Genomic DNA, 26,350 nt, shown 5'->3' with positions numbered 1-26,350 from the left:
AGCCATGGCTCCGGCTGTGGAGGCATCCCTCAGCTCGTGACTGCAGCGGTAGCTGAGGGATCCCTCTGCCGCCCAGTGCATTCACTCCCTAAGATGCACAGACATTTCCCCTTACTTTTTAGGAGGAAAAAAGTGTCTTATGGAGCGAAAAATATGGTATGTATGTAAATAAATTGGACAAGATTAGCATCAATCATAAAATAGAAGCGTAATAAATTGCTGCTTGAAATCTTTCCATCAGTGATCCACAGCCGACTCGACCCGTAACTCTCCCCCCTCCCCCTCCTCCAGGATCGCAGTGACAACGAGGTGGAGAAGGTGAAGAGCACCCTCATTCTGTGCTACGGCTTTGTGGCCAAGCACGCCCCCAAGGAGCTGGTTCTGGCGCGGATCGATGCCGACATCCTGCGCAACATCTTCCTCTACTTCAACACCAAGGTGAGCCTGGGGTGTTGGGGTCAGGAGTGACCAGGGGGGCGGGAGGAGGGCAGCTTCAGTGGCCTCTCAGTCCTGGCCTCCTGGAGGGTTAATGCGTGTCTCCTTTATTTTGTCCAGGTTCTGGGAATAAAAGTAGAAACCAAGGTACAGTGTCAGGCCCTTGGCTTGCACTTGCTCTGTCCTCTCGGTCTGCCTCTCTCTCTTCTCTAGTCAGCTCTTAGGAGGAAGGTTGGGGGGCAAGGCTGGGGGGCAAGGCTCCCTGCCCCGTGGCTCCCATTGGTTCAACTGGCACAACTCAGCACCTGTGGCTGGTGCCTATCTGTCCTGTCAAGGGCAGGATAAGGAAACTGATGGCAATTTCCTGCCGCACAGAAGAGGGTCCCTGAATCCCACCCCTGGTTTGCCAGCTGATCTTGGAAGCGCAGGCCCAGTCTGCTTAGGGCAAGCTCTTGCCGGCTACTGCTGCCCCCTTGCAGGGCTTTGGGCAGCTGGTCCACAGAAAGGGGAAGGGCTGTGTAGCTCAGTGAGGAGAGCATCTGCCTTGAAAGGAGAGGGTTCAGTCCCCCCTGGAATCTCCCAGTAAGGTTGGGAGAGACGCTTGCTTGAACCCCTGCGGAGCCGCGGCTGCCGACCAGTGTAGGCAATACTGAGCTGGATAGAGCGGTATAAGGCAGCTCTCCATGTAAAGGGCATCATAAAGGGCTGCCCACTTTCTAACTCTGCCCTCACCCCGAGGTGAGGCTGAGGCCCCCAGTGCCCCTGGAAAGGGGTGTGTGTTGGGGTGTGTACGCCCATTGCAAGGAGTCTTCACACTAACATTTTTCTCCTGGTCTGTCCTTTGCACTAATCTCTCTGGTGGGGTCACGCTGGGTGTTCTGAGATGCTGGCCTGGAAGCCCAGTTGGCGCTACGTCCTCCTCCCCTCACTGGGGGGGGGTTTGACCTTGAGGCCCCCGGCCGCGAGGGCCCTGCAGGGGGTGGGATGGGGGGCCCCAGGGGGGCCGAGGGCACTCCTGAGCAGAAGAGCCCAGGGCAGCAGAACCAGACTTGCTTCCGAGCAGCTGGAGGTTTGGCCACGGCTCCCTTTGACCCCGGGTCCCCTGGAGTTTTCTTTCCTGGGGTGCGTCTTTGCTTTCCTCTGCCATGCAGAGAAAGGCTTTGGGATGGAGCACCCCCTCTTCTGGCCACGTTTCAGGGGGAGGCGGGTGCTCAGCCCCTTCCACATTCCTCCTGCACTTGGCCTTCCTCTCCTGACCATGCCTGCCCCTCTGGGCCTGCAAAAGCCCCCCTGGGCGGGTGGGTGGCAGTCGACCCTCCGCCTCCGAGCGAGAGAGGGCCTGTGAGGCTGGCTCTGGTGCCCTCGGTGCCACCCTGTATCTTTGCCCTCAGGACCTGATGCTGAAGCTGTGTCTCATCCGGAGCATCTGCCTCATCTGCCAGGCCATCTGCAACAGCACCCAGTCGGGCGACTTCACCTTCTCCCGCAAGGCGGAGCTGGTTTCGCAGATGATGGTGAGGAGAGGATGTTGCCATGGCTGGGACTCGCAGCCGCTTTTGGCCTGTGTCCTCCTCACCTGCTCCTCCCGTTTGGCTCTCAGTTTAGCCTCATCTCCCAAGCCCTGAGCATGCCCGTGGCAGGAGAGCGATTCGGCCCCGGGGATGGTCCGTAGGGCCAGCACTTGCAGAACGTGACATGCTGCAGCGTGCTCTGAGCCCGTGCAGAGTGCATTCCCCTCCCTGCCTGGGACCCAGTTTCTCTGGGCCGCCTGCTCCATCTGCAGAGGGGTCGTAGATGCACACCTGCTGGGCTACCCCTTGGCTACCCCTCTTCCTCCTTTGCTCAGCTTTGAAAGACAGTGGAGATCTCCCCTCTGCCTTGTCTGCCCTTTTAATCTGCCTCCACGTCCCCCGTGAGGCTTGCAGTGTGGGAGGGGGCGTCATCCCGGGAGGGGAAGGGGCTGTGGCGGCCAGCCTCCCTCTTCTCACGCTTTCTCTTCCGCAGGATTTTATCAAGGCGGAGCCTCTGGACTCCCTGCGAACTCCCATCCGCCAGAAGGCGATGACGGCCTGCATGTTCCTGGTGTATCCTTTCTCCCCCCCAGCCTGTATCTGAGGCACAACTAGGAACACCAGCCGGGGATGCCACAGGGTGCCCAGATGAGGTTTTTTGGGGGGGGATTCAGACTTAGGGGTTTGCTGAGAGGTTGGCCAGGAAGCCAAGAGCTGTCCAGTGCCCAGCTGGTGTCTTTGGCCTCCAAACCTGTCTAGTGCCACTCCATAAAATGAACTAAGCCCACCAGATCTGAGAGCCACACATGAACGATGCTTTGGGTGAAGCTCTTCCCTTTCCTGCCCCTAGGGGTGCCCCTGCTCAGGAGATTTTCCCAGGCCCCCTTAACTTGCTCTGCAGGGTCCTGGAGCCGCCTCTGAGCGAGGCTGAGAAGGCTGAGCTGGTGGAGACGTGTCTGGGCAGCGTCCTCCCCCTGCCCCTGCCGGAAGCCCCCAGGGAGAAGGACGGGGGGCTGGAGGCGGAGCAGAAAGAGGTACGGCCAGACGGAGCTCCCTCTGCCTCCCCCCCTTCCCTGCCTGCCTGAGCAGCCCCTTCCGTCCACAGCTGGCCGCTTTGTTGGGCATGCAGGGACGGGCTCTGGCAAGCACCCGGCTGCCCTTGTCCAGTGGCACTGGCGGAACTCCTTGCCGCAGGTCGACATGCTTCCTCCTCTGGCGTTTGTCAACCGGCCCCCCTCCTGGGGGGAGTTCCAGGTGGCTTTGAGTGGGGGAGCTGCATCCCTGGGTCCCCTCCACTTGGGAGTGCTCAGACGGGCCTTTGGCGCCTGGGACGGGCAGAGGCAGAGACCTGCCCAGGAGTCTCTCTGGGCTCCACAGGACGTGGGACTGGGCTTCTGGGGTGGGATGGGGGTGAGAGAAGCTGTGTGGAGCTTTCACACCCAGGTGGGAGGCAGGAAGCGGCCCCTGGGCCTCACCTTCCCTTCCTTTTCCACGCTCAGCCTCTGTGGTGCGACACCCTTCGTGCCCTCAAGGACCTGCTGAAGAGCATCCTGCACAGACACATGACGCCCCACGGCTTGCAGACCATGTTTGAGGTAGGGGGAGCAAGGAGAGAGGCCCAGGGGGCTCCCACAGCCCTCCTGCAGTGGGCGGGCCCTGCGCATTGAGCAGCCGCCCCGGCCCACCTGTGGCAGTCCCTGGAGAGAGGGGGAGGCATCCTGTCTGCCCCCTTCTCCCCCACCCTCTTGCTCCAAGACACCAGCTCCCTCCTTCTCTTCCCTCCTTCCGGGCAAAGGGCTGAGAGATCTTTCCTCCCAGGGCCTCCCTTTGCCCTGTCTCTGCTGCCGCCTTCCGGGAGCTCTTGCAAGGGGACCCTCTGTGGGATCTCTCTGGCCGAGCTGCCATTTCCGCCTTCTCCCTCCGCAGCACCTGAGCCCCTGGATCAAGTCCGCCAAGGAGCACGAGAGAGAGCGGGGCGTGGAAGTGAGCGCGGCAGTCTTGGAGTTCTATCGGGAGAAGCTGAACGTCAACGTGAGTTGCCTGCCTCCCCCTCCCTCCCGCAGCCACAGGGCTGCCTTTGTTTTGATTTGCGGCCTTGGTCCAGTAGACCTGAAGGAGCGTCTCCACCCCCATCGTTCTGCCCGGACTTTGAGGTCCAGCGCCGAGGGCCTTCTGGCGGTTCCCTCCCTGCGAGAAGCCAAGTTACAGGGAACCAGGCAGAGGGCCTTCTTGGTGGTGGCGCCTGCCCTGTGGAACACCCTCCCACCAGATGTCAAAGAGAACAACAACTACCAGACTTGTAGACGACATCTGGAGGCAGCCCTGTTTAGGGAAGATTTTAATGTTTGATACATTACTGTATTTTAATATTGTGTTGGAAGCCGCCCAGAGTGGCTGGGGAAGCCCAGGCAGATGGGCGGGGTATAAATAGTAAAATTATTATTATTATTATTATTATTATTACTATTACTATTGCCTGGTATTTGGGCTGCTCAGGCCCACAGGTGTGTCTGGAGCATCTTATCCCGCGTTTGTGGCACCTTGTGTTGACACCAGACCCAGAGCTAATGGGGAGCGGGGCCTGGTGCCCGGCTGGTGCTGCCAGCAGTCCTCCCAATGTGGCACACTGGCCGTGTCTCCCCGGCTCCATGCTTGGCCTGTGTGGTGCCTGGTGGAGAGTGCGAAACATCGTGCCTGACTGGACTGTGCATGTGGCAGAGAACTGCCATTCACAGTGCTCAGTTTACTCAACAATTGTAATTGTAACTCACCCATCGGACTGGGTTGCCCCAACCACTCTAGGCGGCTTCCAACAGAATATAAAAAGGAAGACCTCGTACGTTAAAAGCTTCCCTGCCCAGGGCTGCCTTCAGGTGTCTTCTGAATGCCATAGAGCTGTTTATCTCCTTGCGAGAGAAATTCTCAGGGATGACTCACACCCCGGCCAGCACCTCCTTAATCTTCTGCCCTTGGGCAGGAGATATAGAAGTATAATCAGCCGTACCAACAGGCTAAAAAATAGCTTCTATCCGTGGGCTGTTAGGCTGTTGAACGGAAAAGAACATAGCGAAATTGACTTGCGAGATGGTGTGTTGTTCAATAAGAGATTGAGTGTTTGGCAGGGGGAGGGAGGCTCATTTAATTTCACTGTACACAGGTTGTACAATGACAATAAAGGTATTATTATTATTTATTATTATCATTTGACGGGAGGGCATTCTGCAGGGCAGGCCCCTTCTGTGCCAAAAGAGCTCCCGATGCGAGCCAAGCTCTTGCAAGAGGGTTTGAGGCTCTCTCTGGCTCCTGCCTGCTCCTGGGGGGCTCCTGTGAGCCCTTGGCCCTGCTGGCTTGCGTGAGTTTGACCGACAGCAGCTTGGGTTGTTGTGGCCCAGTGTTGCCCCCTTGCGGGGACTGTAACTGGGGCATGGCATGGCAGCCCCCTTGCCGCCGTGCTCTCAATGGGCCTCCCTGGTGCCTTGTGTTCCCTGTGCCCAGACGGTGGTCCCTTTCTACAACGTGGGGCTGCTGATCGCGCTCTTCGCCCCCCGCTGCACCGACTCCCTGGCCGGCACCCGCCAGCACGCGGTCGACTGCGTCCACAGCCTTTTGTACATCCAGCTGTACTATGAGGGTAAGAGCCAGGGCCAGCGCTTGTTTCTTGCGGGGGGGGAAGCGTGAACCTTCCTGGTGGGATCTCTCTGTCCCTCCCTCTCCTCCTGTGTAGGGCCAGCCTGGCCTCTGCAATACTTGGCTCTGCCAAGGCTGAGGTGCAGGAAGCCTTGTGTATCTTGGCGCCAGGATCCCTAACAATCTCCCACCCCTTCCGTACCCCAATCTCAGGGGCCCCTGCAGATCCCATCTCCCCAGGAGGGCCCCTTGCATACCATGCAGAAACAGGGGCCCCCTGCTGCTTGCGCTCTCCCTCCTGTGACATCCCATACAGGGGCCTTTCTGGGGCCCAAAGAGGACTTTGCTTTGTCAACCAGCCTTTTAAGTGATTTGCTCATCTCTGTATCTGGACTTGACATCGCATTCACGTGTTTCTATTGTCAAGCTTTACGGAAAGCAATTCATTAAAATCCCAAATTCAACGAAAGAGTATTTTAACCAGGACATGCTCCCACCTCCTGGCTCCCACCGGCCTTCTTTTTCCTGGTGGGGGGAAAGCAAAACGAGTGGGAACTGGAGAACTTGATCTCGCCCTTTCCCTTGAACTCGCTGGCACTCAGTCCAGTCCCCCCCCAAAAAAAAAGATGAAGAGCAGCGGTTATTTGGGCTGCTGGTTCCTTCTCTGGACAGCAGAGGGGGGTATATTGCTTGCACATGCAGGAGCTGCTGGGATTGCCAAGGGGGCTTGCAGGGGAGGGGGGAGATGGTCCTGGAAGGGCAGCTGTGTGGCCCAGATGGGCAAAGCCCCCCCCCGATGCCCCCAAAGACCTGGCTGCCCTTCTCCGTCTGCACAGGGTTTGCTCGAGATCACAAGGACGAGTCTCTGGAGAAGCTGAAAGCCCTGAAGACCGGCCTGAGAGACCCCAACGTCAACACCCTCTTCCAGGCCTGCTGCAACATAGCCCAGGTGGGACCCTGAGATGCTCAGCCTGGGCGGGGGGGGGCGCTTGTTGCCCGAGGGGGTCGGGGGCTTCCCTTTGGTCTCTTGGGGCAGCTGGGCCGGTTCCGTGCCTGGTGAGTTCCTGTCCTCCTCCTCCTCCTTTTAATGTATTTTTAATCTTTGTTGGAAGCCGCCCAGAATGGCTGGGGAAGCCCAGCCGGATGGGTGGGGTACAAATAATAAATTATTATTATTATTGCTTGGCCCAACAGGTAATAGCCAAGCGCCTCCCCCCCGACCAGCTGCTCAGCCTCCTCCTCTCCATGCTGGAGGGCTTGGCGGATCCGGACAAGAACTGTTCCCGCGCAGCCACCGTGGTGGTCAACTCCCTCCTGAAGGAGCGCGGGGCTGTCCTGCTGGAGAAGGTGAGGCGGGGGGGGGGGCTCCCCTCCCTCCCACCTTGGGCTTTTGAATGTCCATGGGTGCTAGGAGGAAGGCTGGGGGGGGGCTCTCCCTGGATTGGGATCCTGGGTCTTTGGGGCAGAGGCTCAGCGGGCTTCTCTGTGCTGCCCCTTCTTAATGAAAGAATTGTAGAATTGGAAGAGACCCCCCCACCCAGGGTTGTCTAGTCCAACCATAGCTGTCAACTTTTCCCTTTTCTTGCAAGGAATCCTATTCGGAATAAGGGAATTCCCCGTAAAAAAAGGGAAACGTTGACAGCTCTAAGTCCAGCCCCCTGCAATGCAGAGGTTGCTACTAAATCATCCCTAACGGGTTTCCCCTGTCGCAGGTGTTTCAGTTGTGATGTGATTCCTGCATTCTTGTAGAGGAGTTGGCAACAAGTGCCAAGTTGGGGGGGGGGCGCCTCTGCAGCGGCATTGAGGCAACGGGGACTCCAGAAGCCCTTACGTGCTCCCCCCTAGGGCAGTGGTTCTCCACCTGTGGGTCCCCAGATGATGTTGGATTACAACTCCTATCGTCCCTGAGTTCTGGCCTTGCTATCTAGGGACGATGGGAGTTGTAGTCCAACAACTCTGGGGACCCACAGGTGGAGGGAGGATGGAGCTGAGGGGTCCCTCCTTCCTCCAGATCTGCCTGAGGGGTTCCTGTCGCAGCAGCCTCCTCTGAGCCCCCTGTGCCCCCGCAGGTGCCGGAGATCCTGGCGATGGTGCACTCCAAGCTGCAGGAGGTGGAGGAGGAGGCTGTCCGGAAGGCGGCCCAGCAGACGGTCCACATCCTGGCCACGCAGCACAAGGCCGCCGTGGTCTCCAGCCTCCTGGGCAACCCTCTGCCCTTGGACAGGTAGGCGGCTCTGCACCTGCGTCTGCTGGAGCCCTTTGGCCAAAGCCTTTGCCGCTGCAGCTGCTCCTGGTGGCCTTGCTGCAGGGGGGGGGGGCTTTTCTCCCCGTCTCCCTTCTCCCCCCCCAGGGTAAGGAGGTGGCGCACAACCCTCAGGAAGGCTCCGGCCGAGGTCAGCCAGGCCAGGAGGAAGCCCTGATGCTGCCCAAGGGGTCTCTTTCTCTCTTGACCCTTTGCACTTCTGCTTCCTGCAGCCCAGAGGGTCTCTCCTGCCAAGGGTCTGGCTGTGGCTCTTGGGAGCCCCTCTTGAGTTCAGCCCCGGGGACTACGAGGCCAAGCGGGGGAGGGAGCTCTGCTGGGTCAGGAGCTGGAGCCAGAAGACCCTGTGACTGAGCATCCTGGGCTGGGAGAGCCCCTGTATCTGGCCGATGCCCGAAAGCACATGGCTCCCCGTCTCCCAGAGCAAGCTGTTCCTCCCGCAGCCTTCTAATAATAATAATAATAATAATAATAATAATTTATTATTTGTACCCCACCCCTCTGGCTGGGTCTCCCCAGCCACTCTGGGCGGCTTCCAACAAAGATTGAAAATACAATAAAATGTCACACATTAAAAACTTCCCTGAACAGGGCTGCCTTCAGATGCCTTCTAAATCTCAGGTAGTTGTTCTTCTCTTTGACATATGATGGAAGGGTGTTCCACAGGGCGGGTGCCACCACTGAGAAGGCCCTCTGCCTGGTTCCCTGTAGATCCACTTCTCGCAGGGAGGGAACCACCAGAAGGCCCTCGGAGATGGGCCTCAGTGTCCGGGCTGAACGATGGAGGTGGAGGCACTCCTTGGTCTGGGGAGCCTCTGACGCTGGCCTTCTCCTCCTTCCCCTTCCCCATTTCAGCTGCAGCTGCCTGATGTGGCGGGCCCTGGCCTCGGAGCCCCCCCTCGCCACCCAGGTCTTGGAGCTGCTGCTGGAGAAAGTGAACCGGGACGTCCCCTACAAAGAGAACAAGTCCTTCTTGCGGGGCAGCGGCTCCGAGCGCGTGGCCACTTTCTTCCCCCTGGCGGTGAGTGTCCGGCCTGCTTGCTAAGAAGCCCTCCTCCTCCTCCTGCTGCTGCCTCTTCCTCCCCCCCCGCCCCCCACACCTGGGCTGCTGCCGCGCCCCCTCCGCTGCCCTCATTTCCTCCCCTCGGGTGTCTGTGCCAGGCCTGGTCCCTGGAAAAGAGGCCTTGCCATATAATGCCTATTAGTGCTAATCTGCCGGCTCATAAAGGCCCTCTCAGGTGTTCGTCCTCCAGGGAGATCGCTTTGCGTTTTATCCCCCCAAGAAAATAAACGCCGCCGCTTGGCAGCTCTGTGAGCAGGAAAGCAGCTGTGAAAATTTCCTCCTCCTCCGCCGAACCAGATGCAGATGCCAGCGGATCCGTCATGCTTGAAAGCCGACCCCGGACTCTGCAACCCCCCCCCCCCGGCCCACCCCAGGGCCATTGTTCAGGAGCAGCCCAGCCTCTCCGCTTTCAAGTGGCCACGGCAGCGAGATGCGACACACAAACACACACACAAATTGGGGTGTGTCTGCTGTGGTTGCTTGACCCCGCGAAGTTCTGCTTCAGCCTTCAGACCTGCGCGTTGCTCTTCAGCCCCACCTGCCTCCCAGCAGCCCACACTTGGGGGGCCCCCAGGAGCAGAGCAGGCCCATCTCTCCACACTGGCCGGCAGCAAAGGCTCCCGGGGTTTCCTTGTGGGGCTCAAGCTGTGGAAAGGGGTTACCTCCTGCCCCCCAGAAAGCCCCAGGGGCGCCTCCATCCTCCCAGGGACGTTTGAGCCCTCTGCCTTGGGGGCAGCCTGCTTGAGCGCCCCAGGGTGCCTCTCCCGGCTCTTGGTGCCCCCTCCTGACCTCCCCTCTCCCCCCTCCAGGCCACCTGCGCTCTGCATGAGATCATGTCTGTCCCGGAGTGTGGCCCGGCCATCGTGGGCCTCTACGCAGAGCTCTTCGTCTCCCTCCTGCTCCGTGTAAGCTGCACGGTGGGCGTCCATCTCCCCAAGAACATGCAGTCCAAGGAGAGGAAGAGCGCCGGCCGCGGGCAGCCTCTCCGGCCGCTGGACCCCTGCAGGTACCGTTGGGCCAGCCCCCTCAGCTGCCTCCCTCTACCTGCCATGTGGAACTGATTTTGTTGGGGGTTTGTTTTTTTCACCAACACGGCGGCAGCAGCAGCGAGGTCTCCGCACGTAATCTGATGGTTGGGTAATGCGCCACGGCCCATAACGTATTAGGTATGAAGGCAGGCCTGACCTCGGTGGGGAGATTAGCTCCCCCCTCGCTTTCCACACACTCGCCTCCCCCTAAATCAGGAAATATTAAATCGCTCTTCCTGTTGCAGCCTGGCTTGTGGTTTTCGCCTTCGCATTCTTTGCATGATGCGTGCAGAGGTGCCCTCGCGCGTGCTCTCTCTCTCTCACGGCTGCCGGGTTGGGTTACGTCTGCCTCTCCAGCAAGGCAGGGAGGAGCTGCTCAGTGCTGCACAGGCCAGGGAAGCATTTTCCTGAATAAAAATTGAATTTTTGGGGGTGGGGTGCACATTCAGAGCAGCCTTGCTGTGAATCGCTGGGAGCCTGGCTCTCCCCCCTGCGACATGCAGAGCAGCAGTGCTGTGGATGCCTTGTCCCTGGGGGGGGGGGGCATTGGGCACCTCTGGCCATCGCCTGCACTTCCTTCATCCACTCCCTGCCCCTCCTCAGGGAGGTGGGGCTTGCTTTTTTGGTTTCTGTGGGGCAGTGTCAGACGCAGCAGGTGTTTCTCCTGCGTGCAGAGTGTGGTGCTCCTGCGCCACTTGCATCGGCTGGGGGACGACCCTGCGCCCCCTGGCTCCCCCTGGCTCCCCCTGGCACCTTGGCCTGGCAGGCAGCGGCTGCACTGGGTACTTCAATGCGATCGTGTTTCTTAATGGTGTCAACACCCGTCCAGGGGCCACAGCGGCATTCGCCTGCCAAGGGTCCTTTGGCGTGGGAAGGAAGGGTCTGTTTGGCCAGGGGGTCCCTTGGCCCGTGTGCCTGTGGGTGCTCACCGCTTCTACGCCATTTCAAGTTGGCTGCTCCACTTAGAAGCCCACCGGGTCAGCCTCCCCGGGGTGGTGGGTGCACCTCGCTGGGCTACTGGCAAGCAAGGCACAACTTTGGCTTCGCTGCCCCAACTGCGGGCTTCCTTTCCCTGCGCCAGAGATGGGGAGCCTGCCATCCCCCAGAGGTTCTTGGACTCCCAGCAGGGCCAGTGGAAAGGGATGCTGGGAGATGGGAGTCCAGCAACGTCCCTGGGGGGCCGCAGAATCACGCCCCTCCCTGGTCAGAGTCTGCAAACTCCCTTGGTGTGTTCCACCAGAGCAGTGTGCAGACAGCAAACAGATTCCCAACTGGTTGGCGAGCAGGATCCTGGCAATGGCTGGAGCGAGTTGGGAGTCTCCATGCCAGGTCCCCCCCCCTGCCCACGTAGCCAGGCTGGGTCCAGAGAAGGGCACCTGTCTCTCCTCTGGGACGCTGGTAGAGAAGAGCAGGCTGCCCTCCTGGTCTGTGTGCGAATGCTGGTTTCCTGTTTTGGGGGACCCCAAATCATCATATCCTCCCCTCGTATTTTGGGCTTAGTGTGATAGGACAATGGAGGTTTTCCAGATGTCACGCTCCGCTCATGGCGCAATAATCCCACCCCCATAAAACACTAATGCAGGCAAAACCTCCTCTGAGCAGCCGCGCCGGCCGCCCGGGGCTTCTTGGCATTGCAGCCGACAGCCTTGAGCAGCTCCAAGAGGCGCCTGGGGTGGCAGGAGCCCCGGATCCGGCCCCTCTCCCCCCCTCCCCTCTCTCAGAGGCAGAATCGAGTGGACCTTTTCTCTCTCTCCCCCCCCCCTCCCAAGCTCTGCCGTGGAGACCCTCAAGGCCATGCTGACGCAGGGGGGCAGCGAAGAGGTGGCCAGGGCAGTGTCGGCCTCGGGCGGCTGGGAGTCCCTGAGAAGCGTGGAGAGGCACCACGATGGCGTTGCCGTCCTGGCCAGGTGAGCGGCTGGGTGGCAGGCAGAGGTGGCTCTGCCCGCTTGAGCCCATCTCCTGGGGCTGCCCTGGGCAGGGGGACGTGGCTCAGCTGGAAGAGCCTGGGACCAGTTCCTGGCCTCTCGCCAAGGTAAAGGTAAAGGGACCCCTGACCATTAGGTCCAGTCGTGGCCGACTCTGGGGTTGCAGCACTCATCTCACTTTACTGGCCGAGGGAGCCGGCGTACAGCTTTCGGGTCACGTGGCCAGCATGACTAAGCCACTTCTGGCGAACCAGAGCCGCACACAGAAACGCCGTTTACCTTCCTGCTGGAGCGGTACCTATTTATCTACTTGCACTTGATGTGCTTTTGAACTGCTAGGTTGGCAGGAGCAGGGACTGAGCAACGGGAGCTCACCCTGTCGCGGGGATTCGAACCGCCGACCTACTGATCGGCAAGCCCTAGGCTCTGTGGTTTAACCCACAGCGCCACCCGCGTCCCGGACTCTCGCCAAGTCAGGCACAGTTAGGCCAGGAGCGGAAGGGGCTCTTGTGTTGAGATGCTGCAGTCCCAGGAAACCTGTTTGCCAATCCCAGAGACATACATCCTGTCCTGTTGCCCTGGGGGCGGGCAGCATTCAGTCAGTTCTGGTTATCTCTCTTTGCACCCCAGGCTCTTGGCTACTGAGCCTCCCAATTTGGCCCTGGGACTGAGCGGAGCTCGGGGAGATGGCAGGGAGACAGGAGAGGAAGAGCCGCTGGGCTGAATCTCCTGGCAGGGCTGTGGAGTCATTGGGAGGGGGAAGCAGTGGTGGACATGGGAGCCCCCTCCCCTCCCACTTCCCAAGGAGCAGAGCTGGCATGGGGGGGCTGCCCCCTACGTGGCGAGAGGCGATCTCAATTGGGGTGGGTGCCCTCTCCTTCCGCAGCGCCATGGCGAAGCACGCTGGGCCCAAGCTGCCCCTGATAGTGAAGACCCTCTCCCCAATGCTGAACAGCATCTACGACAGCCAGCGCTTGACCACCACGGCCTTCTTTGCGGAGGTGGGTCCACGAAGGGGCCGGGGGCTGGGGGTCCTGCTGTTGGCCTTAGCCAGGGTGGGCAAGGCAGTCATGAGAGGGGAGACTGCCAAGAGCTTCTGGTCTGGCCGTGTCTGTGTGTGTTGTGGCCATGGACCCCTCCCTGGAGACTCTCTGAATATTTGTCCTCTCCCCCCACCCCTGACTAGTAGACTGGTAGGAAGGTGGCCAAGGGGGGCCCCTCCCTAGCCAAGACTGCGGAACCTGGGAAGCTGACTTTCCCTGTCTTGCTCCCTATTGCCTGCACTGACTGGCAGCAGCAGGAACGGCTGCCAGTGGGGACTGAACCTGGGACCCACTGCATGCAAGGCAGGGGCTTTGCCGCTTAGCTCCCTTTTTCCCGCCAGAGGGAAGTCTGCCCCTCAGCCCCAGCAGCCAGCAACACATCGCTTCATCCCTCCTGCCATGCCACTCTGAGGAATGGAGTCCAGCTGCTGTGTTAGGCCCCCCCTCCCCCCCTCCCTGCTGCTGCTGCTGTAACCCCTATACCTCCTTGCCCGACTCCCCACCTCCAGCTGGGGCTTTCCAAGTGGCCTTGTCGCTGCCCGGCTCGATCCTGGCTCATAAACCACCTCTTTGCATCTCCGCTGATGGAGTGGCCTGGGATTGAGCGGTGGGGAGTCCTGTGGCTGGATGTGGGCCCAGAGCCGAAGGGCTGGCTGCCTGCCTGGGCCTGCCGTCCGGCTGAAGCTTTAAAATAGCAGCTCTGAGGAGCAGGCGCCTGCGCCCCCCCCCCAGCCCCCTCAGGAAGGTGATGAGGTGTGAGCTGCCCTGCACTCTCGCCCGATGTGCCAGGGACAGAGGGAGTCGTCTGGCCAGGAAAGGCTCCGAGGCAAGAGAGCAGGGCTGGGGGGGCCTTGATCCTTCTCCCTTCTGGCCTGACCCTGAGCCCTGGGGAGCCTCCTCTGGAAGGTGGGGGGTCCTGGGGCGCCTCAAGGGGAGCTGCAGACTCAGACTCTGGGGAGGGTGGCCGGTGTGTCTCTGTGTTCACCACTTGTGCCTTTCAGCTCCTCAGCAGCAACGTGGTGAACGACCTGGTCCTGCTGGCGTCCGTGATGGACAGCATGACGGCTCGGCAGAGGGACCCCTGCACCTCTGTGCGGATGCTGGCCCTGCGCGGCTTGGGCAATATGGCTTCCGGCTCGCCGGAGAAGGTGAGGGCAGATGCCAGTGGGCCCCCTCTGCTTCCCCTGCTCAGGGGGGCACCTTCCCTTTCCTCCTCCCCAATATCTGCCAGGACGAGGCTGCTCTCGCTTGGGCAGAGCAGGCACAGGAGGGGTGCCAGGGTGGGCTTTGGCCCTGGCCCCCTCTGGATCAGTGCTGCCACCCTGGTCGGAGGGGCAGCAACTGCAGCAGAGGCGCTGGGGCACACCCACCCCTGGCACTGCCACTGACGGTGCCTGGTGTGTGCCCCCCCCCCCGCAGGTGAGGCGTCACGGGGCTCAGCTCCTGGCTTCCATGATGAACGGCATGGACGACAAGGACGACCCCCACAGCCTGGTGGCCCTGGAAGCCATGGGGGGCTTTGCCAAGATCCTGGGCTTTCTGGAGGAGAGGGACGTCCGCTCCATGCTGCTCCACATCGCCATCCGCATCCGGCCCTTCTTCGATAGCGTAAGCGTTTCCGGGAGGGGAAGCTGGCCTGGATGCTGCCCTGGCCAAGGGGCTGCTGGGGCAGAAGGCAGCTCAGCCCCCGGGGGGAGCGGGGGGGAAGGAACAGCACACCAGAGCTCTTCCTATGGCAGGTTTGGATCCTTCCCTGCTGGTGGGGATCCTGGTCCGTGGCTGGGGGGAGGAGCTTGCATTTAATAATAATAATATTAATAATAAAAATAAGTTTTATTTATACCCCGCCCTCCCCTGCCAGAGCCAGGCTCAGGGCAGCTAACTACAGTAAAAACATAATAGGGAAAAGGAAAAGGAAACCAATTTAAAATACAGGTTAAAAGGCAGCCTCAACAAAACCATAAGGGGAGGGAAACCATAAGGGTCAGACTGAGTCGGAACCGAAGGCCAGGCAGAACAGCTCTGTCTTGCAGGCCCTGCGGAAAGATGTCAAGCCCCGCAGGGCCCTGGTCTCTTGGGACACCCCCCTGAGGAGGCTGGATGGCAGAGGACAGGCAGGGCCCTCCCTGGGCCGCTTTCGCCACAGCCCAACAGCTGGCGCTGCTTCGCTTGCAGGAGAAGCATGAGCTCCGCCGGTCGTCCATCCTCCTCTTTGGCCACCTGACCAAGTTCAGTGCCGGCAGCTGCGAAGAGGCTTTCTTTGAGCAGATCCTGAATGGGCTGGTCACTCTGCTGCTTCACCTGCAGGACCCAAAGCCAGAGGTCGTCAAGGTGCGTGTCTCTTCGGTTGGAGGGGCTGTGGCTGGCACGGGGGGCGGGCAGGATTTGCTCTTGGGGCAGCTGACAGGCCGCCCTCCATGTTCTCCTTGCAGGCTTGCAAGTTTGCCCTGCGCCAGTGTGGCCCCAGCATGGGCTGCCCCGTCCTTTGCGACATGTTCCAAAACCACCTCCATGAGGACCGGAGCCTCCACTATGGCGAGTTCATGAATGACGTCTGCAAACACCTGGTGAGTATGAAGTGGGGGGCGGGGTCGCTGAGACCCTGCCTGATCAGAGCGCATGGCCCCCAAGCCCTCCCTCCGAAACGGCACAGCAAGGAGTCAGTCCCCCTCTCTGCCTCAGAGACCCCCTTTCCCTCCCTGGGCAACTGGCAGCCACCTTTTTAAATTTTACCCAGTCTGTCTCTGGACCACTGCAATGCTTTTACAGTGGTACCTTGGGTTACAGACGCTTCAGGTTACAGACTCCGCTAACCCAGAAATAGTGCTTCAGGTTAAGAACTTTGCTTCAGGATGAGAACAAAAATCATGCTCCGGCGGCGCGGCGTCAACGGGAGGCCCCATTAGCTAAAGTGGTGCTTCAGGTTAATAATGGTTTCAGGTTAAGAACGGACCTCCAGAACGAATTAAGTACTTAACCTGAGGTACCACTGTATTATCATCTACCCCCGTGTTTTTTGGTTTTAATGTTTGGAAAGTCACTCGGATATTTTTCTAGTGAGTGCCTAGCAATAATAATAACAATAATAATATATTATTTATACCCCACCCCACCCATTGGGCTGCGTTTCCCCAACCACTCTGGGCGACTTCCAATCAAATGTTAAAAACAATACAGCATCAAGTATTAAAAACTTCCCTAAACAGGGCTGCCTTCAGATGTCTTTTAAAGAGAAGATAGCTGCTTACCGTATTTTTCGCTCTATAACACGCACCAGACCATAACACGCATGTAGTTTTTAGAGGAAAACAAGAAAAAAAATATTCTAAACGAAATAGTGGATATATGATTTTTGTGGTTCATGCTGTGGCCACAGACATGTTATCTGACAGTGAGTTTGGAGTAGCCCAATGCAAAAATCCTGAGAATCCATGTGGATCCATGCTTTGTAACCACGGAGGAGGGAAGGAAGGGGAACCATGGATCCTCTGCTCACGACTGCAGCAGATCCCCCCTGCCACCCGCAGGCATTCCCTCCATAACACACACAGACATTTCCCCTTACTTTCTAGGAGGAAAAAAGTGAGTGTTATGGTGCAAAAAATACAGTATTTCCTTTACATCTGAAGGGAGGGCCTTCCACAGGGCAGGCGCCACTACCGAGAAGGCCCTCTATCTGGTACCCGGTAACCTCACTTCTCGCAATGAGGGAACCAGAAGGCCCTCGGTGCTGGACCTCAGTGTCCGGGCTGAACAATGGGGGTGGAGATGCTCTTTCAGGTATACAGGAAGTCTAATAAATGATATTTTAAACAAGCCCGAGTGTTGTGACAACCCAGATGGCAAAGAGCAGCCTTGGTGCCCTGGCTGAAAAGGCCCCGCTGCTCGTGCCCGTCTTCCAAATCGGACGCTGAGCAGAGCCTTGGGCGTTTTCCCTGAGAGCTCAGCTGGGCTCACGGGGGTGGGAGCCGCTCTTGAGAGGTCCTGTTTAGGGCTTCAAAGGACTCCAAAGTGGGTTGGGGAACAAATGGGGCAGGCAATGGAAGCAGAACCTCCCTTACTCTGGGTGCTGTTGGGAGGGGGGGGTGGAGAAGAGAGATGTCTCTGCTGCTCCCTTCCTCCAGCTCTGGTGGGGCCGGGGCGGGGGCAGGTGGACGGGCTCTCCTGAGGGGGGGTCTCCCCTCCAGCGCCAACTGCTCACCTCCACTGGGTCTCCCCTCTCTCTTGGCAGATGCAGTCTTACCCCGACACGCTGAGTCGTCTGGTGGCCACAAACCTCTTCTACTTCAAGAGCAACTGGCCGGACATCCGGGCGGCTGCCCCCATGTTCGTAGGTGAGGCGGGCAAGGGGCACCCTGGGCAGAGCGGATCCTGGCCACCCCTTTGTCCCCCAGCTGGGTGGGCATCAGGGGATTCGCCGCTTGCATTGCCCTGAGCGTCACCCTCTTGCCCTTCCCTTCCAGGCTTCCTTGTTCTCCACGTGGACAGAGAGCACAGCCAACAGCTGGACCTGGATGAGCTCATTGCCGGTGAGTCTCAGGGCTGGCGCAGGACGCTTTGCCGCCCGAGGTCTCCCCCTCCACCCAGGTGGTTCCTGGTGCCCAAGGCCAGCTCCTGTCCCTTTGGCAGCTGAGGCTGGTCCTTCCTGCTGTGGTACCCTTTCAGGGTGCTCAAAATTTGGTGCCCCCCGGCAGGGGTGAGGACGGCAGCTCCTGGGGGGCTTTTGCTCGGCTTGCCTTGTGCCCTTGCAGCTGGGCACTGGGGTCCTGGGGCAGAGACAGCCTGCAGGTGGCAGAGGCTGGCAGTGAAGTGTCTCCACCTGAGGTTCAGTGGAGGCAGAGTCGGCCTTGACACCCATCTCGGAAGGAGCCGGAAAAATGCAGGGACCAAGCATGCGTGCTGTGCTAATGGGCCAAATGTTCTCCTTCTCTTCCTTGGGGACCATTGCCCCCTTTATTGGTCTTCCTGTACAAGGAGGTTGTTAATGAGGGTTCTGTCTATGGGGAGGTGGGAACTGGAGAGAGCTGGAAACCTTCCTTCAAAGCGCAGGCAGCACACGGTCAGGGACCACCCGGGCATTGCAGGCGAGGGCTGCCTGTCCTTTGCGTGGGACCTGGGGAGATGGGGGGTCACCTGCACCTCTGGCTGCCCTCAGGCGTGCTGGGGCTGGAGGCCCAGCGATGTGAAGTGGGGCGATCAGACATGCCCAGCGCATGTCCCTCCCTGAGCAGGGACCTGCCATTCAAAGCGCAGCAGAGGAAGCCAGTTTGAGTAACGAACTTTCCTGGATTTCGGGGCTGTTTTTCCTTGTCAGCAGTGACCTCATCGCTTCGAGTAAGACTCGGAAAATCTCTGAGCTTTCCAGCAGAGCTTAAAAACCACTAAAAAAGGGAAAACTATCTTTCCGTTGGCTGTTGGAGTGGTCCTGAAGAGAGGCCCGTCTGTTTGCCGGAGTGGGGGATGCAACTGGGGAGCGGGGAGGCCAGGCTCCGGATGGGGTCACCGCAGCTTCCCGTATTGAGCGGGAGGCGCTCTGCCTGCCAGCGCCCCCGGGGGGGGGGAGCTCCTGCAGCTGGCCAGTGCTGAGCCACGGGAAGCGGCTCTGCACATAAATCAGGCCGCCTCGCTCGCTCTGCAGGGACGCGAGAGTCTCGGATTTGCAGTGTAAACATGCTACTGGAAAAATATTATTGTATCTCTGCTGCTCGAGAGGAACTCTTGGCGTGCGCTCCCCTTCGCAGTTGGGTCTGTGCCAGCAGGCGGAGCGGCCCAGGGCCCTTCAGAGGCTCTGGCGGGGTTTGCCAGGCTGCGTGCCGTCTGGCCCTCCAGGTCGCAGAGTGGGGCTCTGGCTCCCAAGCAGGATAGGGCCCAGTTGGGGGTCTTGGGATGGAGGAGTCTGAGGGCACACGGGAGGCCGAGGATAAGAAGGGCCACTTGGGCCCCAGCTTGCGTCTTGCGCAGCAAAGGGAGTTGTTCGGCTTCTTGCTGACGGGCTCTGCTCCCCCCCCAGCTCTGACTGTGCTGCTGAAGGACCCCGTGACAGCCGTGCGGGTGAAGGTGGCCGAGACCCTGGGCCGCCTCGTCAGGATTGTTTGAGGGCCTCCAAGCATCCCGTGTGGGACCCTGGCAGGGCGTCTTCACCGGACGATCTTCCTCCCTGCTGCACCTCAAGCCCGCCTTGGCCTGCAGGAGGCCTCTCCCAGGCACCTCACGTCTTCCACAGCACTCACTGAACGCCGTCCGCCTGGGGCAGGGGAGGCCCACGACCCCAGGACTCTTCCGGCGGTGCCACGACCCCCACTTGTACAGTCTGCAGTCACGTGTCCCAAGCGCACCCCCCCCCCCCCCGAGGGACAGGCCAGAGCTGCTCTGCACGAGCCGGCTGGTCCAGGCACCAGAGCACAGAAAAACCCTTTCCAGTGCTGCCTCTTCCACCCCCACGGGCTTCTTCTCCCTCTCTCCCCCCATCAGGTGTGGACTATCTTCTTAACACGGATCTGGGACTTTGGGGAGAAGCGGGGGCACTTCTCCCACTGTGCACAGAGGAGCTGGCAAGACCCCTTCCCTCCTGCACTCTCTCTCCGGCCCCTTCCAAGAGCTTCCACAGGTTCATCCATTGTTCCTCAGTAGAATTTGTACATAAAACCAGACAACCTATTTTTAATAAAGTATTGCTTCTCAGAAACACCGTGTCAAGGCTTCCTTGGCTATTGGGGGCCAGAACTTGGCCTAGGATTTTGTAGGACTCAAACCCATGGCTTCAAGTTACCAAAAAGGAGATGCCAACTTTCTGAGGGAAAGAGCTGTTTGACAAGTAGGTCAGACTCCCTTGGAAGGTGGGGGGCCTCTCTAAGCAGAGGTTGGGTGGCCTCCTGACAGGGATGCTTAACGGATTCCTGCATTGCAGAGGGTTGGACTAGATGACCCTCAGGGCCATGCACAGCTGTATTCCAATATAAAGGTGTAAATAGGTATAGACATTTAATTACTAATAAAAATAGTGCAGGAAGACCTTCCTTGAGGCCACCGTCCGCTCTGCCCTCTATTTTTTAGGAATCCTTCCTTTCCTGGGACAAAGGAGCCCATCCACGATCATGTATCTAAACCATTTAATCATAAAACAAGTATTTCAGGCTTCAGTCTCTGCCCAGGGCACTTCCGCTGCCCTGGGAAAGCGAGTCAGTATGCGCAGTCCCACCCGGGGAGGGAGGTTACGTGAAGAGCCGGACGGTGGCATCTGCGCCTGCAGAGAAGACCCAGGGCTGGCTGGGGTGGAAGACGACGTCCAGGACCCCCAGGTCGTGGGTCAGCGTGTGGCCCTTCAGCACTTTCACCGGAACGATGAGCGGATTCTGAAGCAGGTCACTGCATGGGGGGGGGGGAGAGGAGTTTGATTCCCTCTCACACACTGGCTCTTATGCAGGAGGGTTTCCCCCAACAATCCTTCTACCCCCCCCCCTCACCCTCCTACTCACTTGTAAACCATGCCATGGCAAACGATGACGCTGCCGTCGTCTGAGCCAGAGGCAAAGAGCGGGTAGTGCGGGTGGAAAGCCACGGCCCTCAGCGCTGCCTTGTGGTGCCTGCCGGGAGAGAGAAGGTCAACCTCATCCAGCCACGGCGGTGCTCCTCTATTGCTTCGCAAGCGCCAGCAGGAGAACCTCCGTGCAAGGAAAGGGATGGGGGATTTCTTTGCCTCTCACCCCTCCTTCTGCCAGCAAGCGTGTGTGAGAGGGAGACGCAGTCAATCTGTGCAAATGTGAGTCTACAGTGGGATAGAGGCAGGGCGTCTGGCCAAGGGAGGTCAGCCTCGCACTCAAGCAACTATCCCAATGGGCGGCCATTGTAAGATCCCTTTCAGGGCCATTCCCAAGACAAGAGGGCACCACCGCCTTGCAGGCAACCTGTTGTGCTTCTCTGCACGGGGAGGGGAAGAGTCAGACAACCAACAGTTCTGCTGGCAAATGGGGGTGTGAATTGAGATCCATCCAACTTCCACTGGGAGTTAACAGCTGGAGTGGATACAGGAGGGGGCTGAACCTGCCTTCTCGTCTCTGCAGCCACACAGGCGGGGGGGGGGCAGGAAGAGGGTGTTGCCTTGCCAGTCAAGGGCAGCTGCAGGTCTTTGGGCGGTGGGTGGGAAAGGGGGGAGCCTAGAGGCCCTCCACCAAGATCCGGCTTGGCCCTGCACCCATCCCTGGCTTCTCTGCTGACTGACCTCAGCACCCGGTAGGGCTTGGTGGACAGGTCCAGATCAAACCAGGCGAGTTTGCTGTCGTAGCTGCCGCAGATCAGGTTGTCACCTGAGGGGGGAAGGAAGCAGGGAGCCTTCAGCAGGGGCCTCTCCCCCTAAGGACGCCCGAGCGCTGCAGCTCCAGTCTGGCCCCAGCGGGCAAGGGCAGCACCCAGGGGAGGGGAGGCATAACTCATCCTCTTGGGCAGCGGGCAGGCATCTCCCCCTTGGAGGGCCCACCACGCCCACCCCTGTCCAGCTGCCCCCCCCCATGTGCCAAGTGGGTCTTCCCCGTGGATGCTGCTGCCGCCGCCCAGGCTCCGCTCACCTGCCGGATGGAGGGCCACACTGGAGACCCACTGGCAGTTGGCGTGCAGCTTCTTGGTGAGCTCCTGCTTGAGGAGGTTGTAGACGCGGATGAAGCGCTGCGTGGCCACGAAGAAGAAGGGCCTCAGCGGGTGGAAGAGGACGCGCTGCACTTGCCCCTTGCTGCGCCGGAAGGGCGCCTGGCTCCAGCGTTTGCTGGCCTGGTGGATCAGCACCTGCAGGTGGCTGTTGTCCTGCACCACCGTGGCAAAGTAGTCGCCTTTCGCGTGCCAAGTCACCTGCTTCAGGGACTGCAGGAGGGAGGCAAGACAAGGCTCTCGGTGCTCAGGCAAAATTCATCACAAGCACCGTTTCTTAGATGAGACACAAATAAGGTTCATAAGCAGAGAGGGGGCTCCCCTCCTTGCTTTGGGCTTAACAGAGCAGGGAGAGTCCAGCCCCAACCCCCATAGCAAAAGCCTCCTCCCACCCTGGGCTCCAAAGCCCCCCCTTCCTCTCCTTGGGTACCTTCCCATGCCGGACAATGAGGCGCACACCCCGGCTCCTCTCCTCTCCGGTTGCCTCCTCCCAGGTGACAGGCTGTGGCCGCTCCTCCTCGGGGGGCACGTAGGCATCCAGAAGCTGGTCAGTGGCCCCAGACAGCAGCTTGTCCCCAAGGCTGGGGTTCACCAGGAGCACTGACTGCTCCCTGCAAGGCGGGGAATGGAAAACAAAGGTGAGGAGGAGGAGGACATTGTGCTTGCTGAGTCCCAGGGGCACAGAGAAGCAACGGTCCCAGCCAATGCGGCCTGGAGCTGCCCCTGAGGTGGGTCTGCAGAAGCCCCCAGATGAAACCTGGCTTGTGGCGCAAGGACACCCTGGCTGGGCAGGATCAGAAGGGGGCTCCTCAAGTCCCACGTTCTGGGCCCAGTTTTACTGGCTGTACTGAAAGCTGCCAAAAGGGGGCATGCAAACATTTTAACAGAAGGAACTAGAGGCCAGCCAGATGTGCCACAGGTTCCCCACAAGCAGGACACGATGGGAGTAGCCCTCTTCTGCTGTCCACCTGCCCAAGCCTTTTGGTGGCACAGGCTGCCTCTGCCCCTGGAGCTCCCATCCAGCCACCCTGTGCAAGACTGCCCTTCCTCCGTGCACGAACCCTCACAGCCCTCTTTCGGAGCTACCTAAGCAGGCACTCAGCGCATCTTGCAGCAGCAACAGACCCCATGCTGTGTGAAGAAGGGGCTCCTCCTCTGTCTCCTGCGTCTCCTGGCAAACAGCTTCATGGGACGACCTCCCTCTCCCCTCTGCCCCGAGTTCGAGGGTCCTGGGGGTGTCTGTGCATTTCTCCTCTCTCAAGAGTTCACAAACTACGCTGTCACTTCCCCCACTAGTTAAGAGTAGGCCTATGCAGAAGGGCCCCAGTGTCTTCCCCATGGCAGGCACCCTTCCCAGCTGCACCATCTCCTCCTTTTGAGGTGGTGGCAGAACTGTGCTCGGCATCTCTAGCTGAGCTGCCACAAGGTTTGTGTAAAGGCCCTGCCAGGGCGACATGGGCAGTTTTGTTTGTGACTGCTTCCCCAAGGACACCAAGCACGAGCCGGCCTTTCGCTTAGGATCCCTTTTGTGCTATTCACCCAGCCAGAAGAGCCCTGTCTGCAGATCCTTCAGAGACCCTGCTGCCTTCCCTCCTTCGCCCTGAAGGATTCTCCGCCTTGGCTGCTCCCAGAAGGGCGAGGGTACTCACACGGCAATGCCCACCAGGCAGACGGTGGGGTTGGGGTTCCAAGCCAAGCTCTTCACTGCGCCTTCCACTGGGAGGGTCTTCACACACCGGGCCGTGCAGACCTCCCAGAACTTCACCGTCCCGTCATCGGAACCTGCACAACCCCAGGCACAACCAGGGTGAGGGTGGGCAGGGCTAAGTGGCCCCTGCTCCCCTCCCCACCGAGAAGCGGCTTGTGCTCCTGGTGCCCGTCCAGAGCTGCTGCTTACCTGAGGCCAGCCACTGTCCACTGGGGGAGACGCTGAGGCAGCGCACCAGGCTGGTGTGGCCACGATAGACCTGGCGAGAGAAGGAGGGGAGTGAAGCAGGCAAGGCTGGAAGGATGGGCCAGAGACTCCTCACACGGCGCTCTCACTGCCCACTCCATTGACTAGGGCAGTGCTGGACCCCTGGCTGTCTCTTCCCTCATTTACAGCCTTGACTTCTATACCCTGCTCCCACCCACAGCATAAAAGCCAGAGGGGGCCCCTGCCTCCCCTTGGTGGGGTCCCTTCGAAGCCTTACCAAGGCCTGCACGGTGGGGAACGGCTGCAGATCCCGCGGCTTGGGCAGTTTGGGGATCAAATCCTCAGGATCCACGTTGACCTAGAAGAGAAGGAAGCTGTGAGCAAATGGCATGCAAAGGGCTCCCGCCTTCCTCAGGGCCCTCTGCTCCAGGAAGGCAGCTTGCCTTAAGGGGAGAGGCCTGGCTCCTTTGCGCAGGCTCCCAGGGGGGCATATCCCTGCCGCCGCCTCCTTCCAGAGGAGATGTCTGCCTCTGGAAGCCGGACCGACCTTTGCAGTCTCAGCTTTGTGACTGCCGAGCCCCCTGCCACTCTCCTGCACACCAGCATCTCAGGTGGTGACTCTGTTCCAATCCTGCCCCTTAACTGCCTTGTGTTAGTGTACATTTTATGGATGTGTTTAATGGTTGGATGGAACTGTTCCACTGTGGATTTTAATTTGGTGTGGGTTTTGTACTTGCAAGCCGCTTAGAAGCCATCTGGGAAGGTGAGTGGCATATTCCTTCATTTGTTCATCATCCTGTCCCACTCAGGGAAGGCAGGCGGGCCTTGGTGCCAGCCAACCTGCATTCCCCCCCCCCCCCCGGAGAGACCCGCAGCTTCTACATACCCGCATCTTCCTCTGGCGTGGGCAGAGGTAGAGGTCCAGGCAGCGCTCAAAGCGCTCGTGGATGAAGCGGGGGTAGGCAGGCACCCGGCGCAGACAGTCATGCCGGCGGGGCACAAAGTTCAGCTTGCGCTCCGAAGGCTCCTGCTGCTCCCAGGCCAGCTTCTGCAGGAAGAGGGAGAGAAAGAGACCGAGGTCACCTGGAAGTAGAAAAGCGGCTGGAGATGGGACCCCAGGAGACCCTCTGCGTGTTCTGCCTCCCCACCCGAGTGGGGCCCACAGACGCTCTTTCCCTGATCCAAACACACCCCAGCCACCCCCAGCCTGCTCCACCTCCTTCCGACTCACCTCTTCCTCAGTAGGGAGGTACTCTGGCGGAGGGTTGTACGATTCCTCATGGCCGGGCAGAGGGAGCTTGGGGGCAGGAACATGCATCTTGTGCCGGCCCAGGATGGAATTGGGATCTTCCTGAGCCCAAAGGTCATAGAAAGCCGGCGTGTCCTCCTTGGGCTTCCGGGGCTTGATCCAGCCCATCTTGATGGCGTGGACCAACTTGGAGACCTGCAAATGGGGACCTGCTCAGTAAGGAAGCAGCTCCTGGCAAAGGAGAGAGAGCTGCCTGTTCCTCCCCGTGGGTGGAAGGAGAACCTGGGAAGAGGCTGCCTTCATGGTGCTCAAGGCTCCCCTTGGCCAGAGACTGAGCTGATGCCTCTCTTTTCCTCAAGTGGGGCCACAGAATTGCTTCCTTCCTAGGAACCTGCTTTTTAACACTAACAGTTTCCTTGTTTTCCTGTGTTCCAGGCAATAAACTTTCTTCTTGCTCAGGTACATTTAAGCTTTCCTGACCGCCTAAATCAGGGGTCGGCAAACTACGGCCACGGGCTGCATCCGGCCCAATTGCCCTCCATGGATTGTGTGGATTCCTTCCTTAATTTTTTTCGTTAATCACACACCGTGGCGCCTCCTCCTGACTTCTCCCCGCCCTGCCTAGAGGAGGAAGGGGGCTGGGCTGAGCTGGCTGAGCGCCATTTTGGGCAGCTCCTCTCCGGAGCCAGCCAGCCCCTTCGGGCCAATCGTCCCTCTGCCGCTTGCAAGGGCAGGCACAGGAGCTGCAGTCTACAGAGCCTCTCTGGAGCCAGCCCACCCTTGCACTGGCAGCACCATAGGTAGGCAGGGGGAGGGGCTGGGGGAGAGAGAAAAGCCCTCTCTGCCGCGCGTGCAGTCTGGCCCGCCACAAGGTCTGGGGGACGGTGAACCGGCCCCCTCCCAAAAAAGTTTGCTGACCCCTGGCCCAGATGTTGCTTTCTGCATGCTAGTGAGTGTTTTCAGGGGCAGACAGTGCTGGCAAGCCCTCCAGGGCCCCTTGCTGGACCCAGAATTGCTGCAGGCGAACATTTAGGACCAGGTGCCTCCACCTGCCTGGGGAGCAGCTGGCTGATGCAGAGGTCATGTTTTGCACTGAGTGGATGTCTCTTCTGACCAGGCTTGACCAGCAACATCTTGGTGTGCAGTAACTGCTGTAGCCAGTTCAGTGCCCTGGCTTCTGTGCCCAGAGCCAAATGCTCGCTGTGGCTCAAGGCATTTCCAGCATGGGGCTCCTCAGGGGCAGGGCTGCCTCCAGGGTATACTGATGGGGGGGTCCTTCTCTCCACCAGGGTGGGGCCCTCTAGTTGGGGAGGAGCATGTGGGGATTAATGAGAGCACCTCATGAGATCCAGCCCAGCTTGAAAATCCAGGCCTCATAATGCCTGAATCTTCTGTCCCTGCCCCCTGCCCCACCTGTGCTTGATGGGAGACGCCTGGCCCAGACCCCTCCCTTCCCTGCTCACCTTCTCCTTCTCAATGAGGGAGGGGATGAAGCTCCGCTTGTCGGCTGGGCGGTTCGTCACAGGATGGATCATCACCTGGCTGCTGAAGAAGTCGATGGCGGGCTGCAAGAGAGGCGGGGCTTAGGAGGGCAGAGCTGAAGAGTGGCGGGGAAGAGGAGGAGCCTCATTGCCATTGGGCGGCAGGCCTTTCCTTA

General features: G+C 59.6%; 3 protein-coding genes across 15 annotated transcripts in view; 1 reads left to right on the top strand and 2 right to left on the bottom strand.

Annotated features, from left to right (window-relative positions):
- Nucleotides 1-19,577, top strand: part of MROH1 (maestro heat like repeat family member 1) — a 54,953-nt gene extending 35,376 nt beyond the window's left edge. For 9 of the 12 annotated variants that reach the window (XM_083621818.1, XM_083621809.1, XM_083621820.1 and 6 more), the window contains exons 22-43: nucleotides 292-438; nucleotides 556-582; nucleotides 1,827-1,949; nucleotides 2,440-2,519; nucleotides 2,848-2,980; nucleotides 3,446-3,541; nucleotides 3,873-3,977; nucleotides 5,442-5,577; nucleotides 6,410-6,522; nucleotides 6,768-6,920; nucleotides 7,643-7,797; nucleotides 8,689-8,854; nucleotides 9,706-9,902; nucleotides 11,694-11,831; nucleotides 12,736-12,850; nucleotides 13,894-14,040; nucleotides 14,312-14,500; nucleotides 15,068-15,223; nucleotides 15,325-15,459; nucleotides 17,124-17,226; nucleotides 17,356-17,421; nucleotides 18,903-19,577. In XM_083621818.1, the coding sequence (XP_083477944.1) occupies nucleotides 292-438; nucleotides 556-582; nucleotides 1,827-1,949; nucleotides 2,440-2,519; nucleotides 2,848-2,980; nucleotides 3,446-3,541; nucleotides 3,873-3,977; nucleotides 5,442-5,577; nucleotides 6,410-6,522; nucleotides 6,768-6,920; nucleotides 7,643-7,797; nucleotides 8,689-8,854; nucleotides 9,706-9,902; nucleotides 11,694-11,831; nucleotides 12,736-12,850; nucleotides 13,894-14,040; nucleotides 14,312-14,500; nucleotides 15,068-15,223; nucleotides 15,325-15,459; nucleotides 17,124-17,226; nucleotides 17,356-17,421; nucleotides 18,903-18,988 (2,766 nt within the window). In that variant the 3' untranslated portion in view covers nucleotides 18,989-19,577. The remainder of the gene's footprint in view (nucleotides 1-291; nucleotides 439-555; nucleotides 583-1,826; nucleotides 1,950-2,439; nucleotides 2,520-2,847; nucleotides 2,981-3,445; nucleotides 3,542-3,872; nucleotides 3,978-5,441; nucleotides 5,578-6,409; nucleotides 6,523-6,767; nucleotides 6,921-7,642; nucleotides 7,798-8,688; nucleotides 8,855-9,705; nucleotides 9,903-11,693; nucleotides 11,832-12,735; nucleotides 12,851-13,893; nucleotides 14,041-14,311; nucleotides 14,501-15,067; nucleotides 15,224-15,324; nucleotides 15,460-17,123; nucleotides 17,227-17,355; nucleotides 17,422-18,902) is intronic. The other 3 variants (XM_083621811.1, XM_083621810.1, XM_083621812.1) reach the window with 1 other exon arrangement.
- The window catches only part of SLC52A2 (solute carrier family 52 member 2), a 304,222-nt gene that overhangs the window by 123,467 nt on the left and 154,405 nt on the right, over nucleotides 1-26,350 (bottom strand). The window lies entirely within an intron of this gene.
- The window catches only part of BOP1 (BOP1 ribosomal biogenesis factor), a 64,418-nt gene continuing 58,055 nt past the window's right edge, over nucleotides 19,988-26,350 (bottom strand). For both annotated transcript variants that reach the window (XM_083622033.1, XM_083622032.1), the window contains 11 exons: nucleotides 26,157-26,258; nucleotides 24,676-24,888; nucleotides 24,331-24,492; nucleotides 23,722-23,802; nucleotides 23,427-23,496; nucleotides 23,179-23,311; nucleotides 21,960-22,140; nucleotides 21,454-21,742; nucleotides 21,111-21,195; nucleotides 20,368-20,475; nucleotides 19,988-20,257 (listed from right to left, as the gene is read on the bottom strand). In XM_083622033.1, coding sequence (XP_083478159.1) covers nucleotides 20,104-20,257; nucleotides 20,368-20,475; nucleotides 21,111-21,195; nucleotides 21,454-21,742; nucleotides 21,960-22,140; nucleotides 23,179-23,311; nucleotides 23,427-23,496; nucleotides 23,722-23,802; nucleotides 24,331-24,492; nucleotides 24,676-24,888; nucleotides 26,157-26,258 — 1,578 coding nt within the window. In that variant the 3' untranslated portion in view covers nucleotides 19,988-20,103. The remainder of the gene's footprint in view (nucleotides 20,258-20,367; nucleotides 20,476-21,110; nucleotides 21,196-21,453; nucleotides 21,743-21,959; nucleotides 22,141-23,178; nucleotides 23,312-23,426; nucleotides 23,497-23,721; nucleotides 23,803-24,330; nucleotides 24,493-24,675; nucleotides 24,889-26,156; nucleotides 26,259-26,350) is intronic.

This window comes from Podarcis filfolensis (genome assembly GCF_964270895.1).
Source record: "Podarcis filfolensis genome assembly, chromosome: 7".
Classification (NCBI taxonomy): domain Eukaryota; kingdom Metazoa; phylum Chordata; class Lepidosauria; order Squamata; family Lacertidae; genus Podarcis; species Podarcis filfolensis.
The sequence above is the reverse complement of the archived record's forward strand: the minus strand, read 5'-3'. Positions and strand labels throughout refer to the sequence as shown.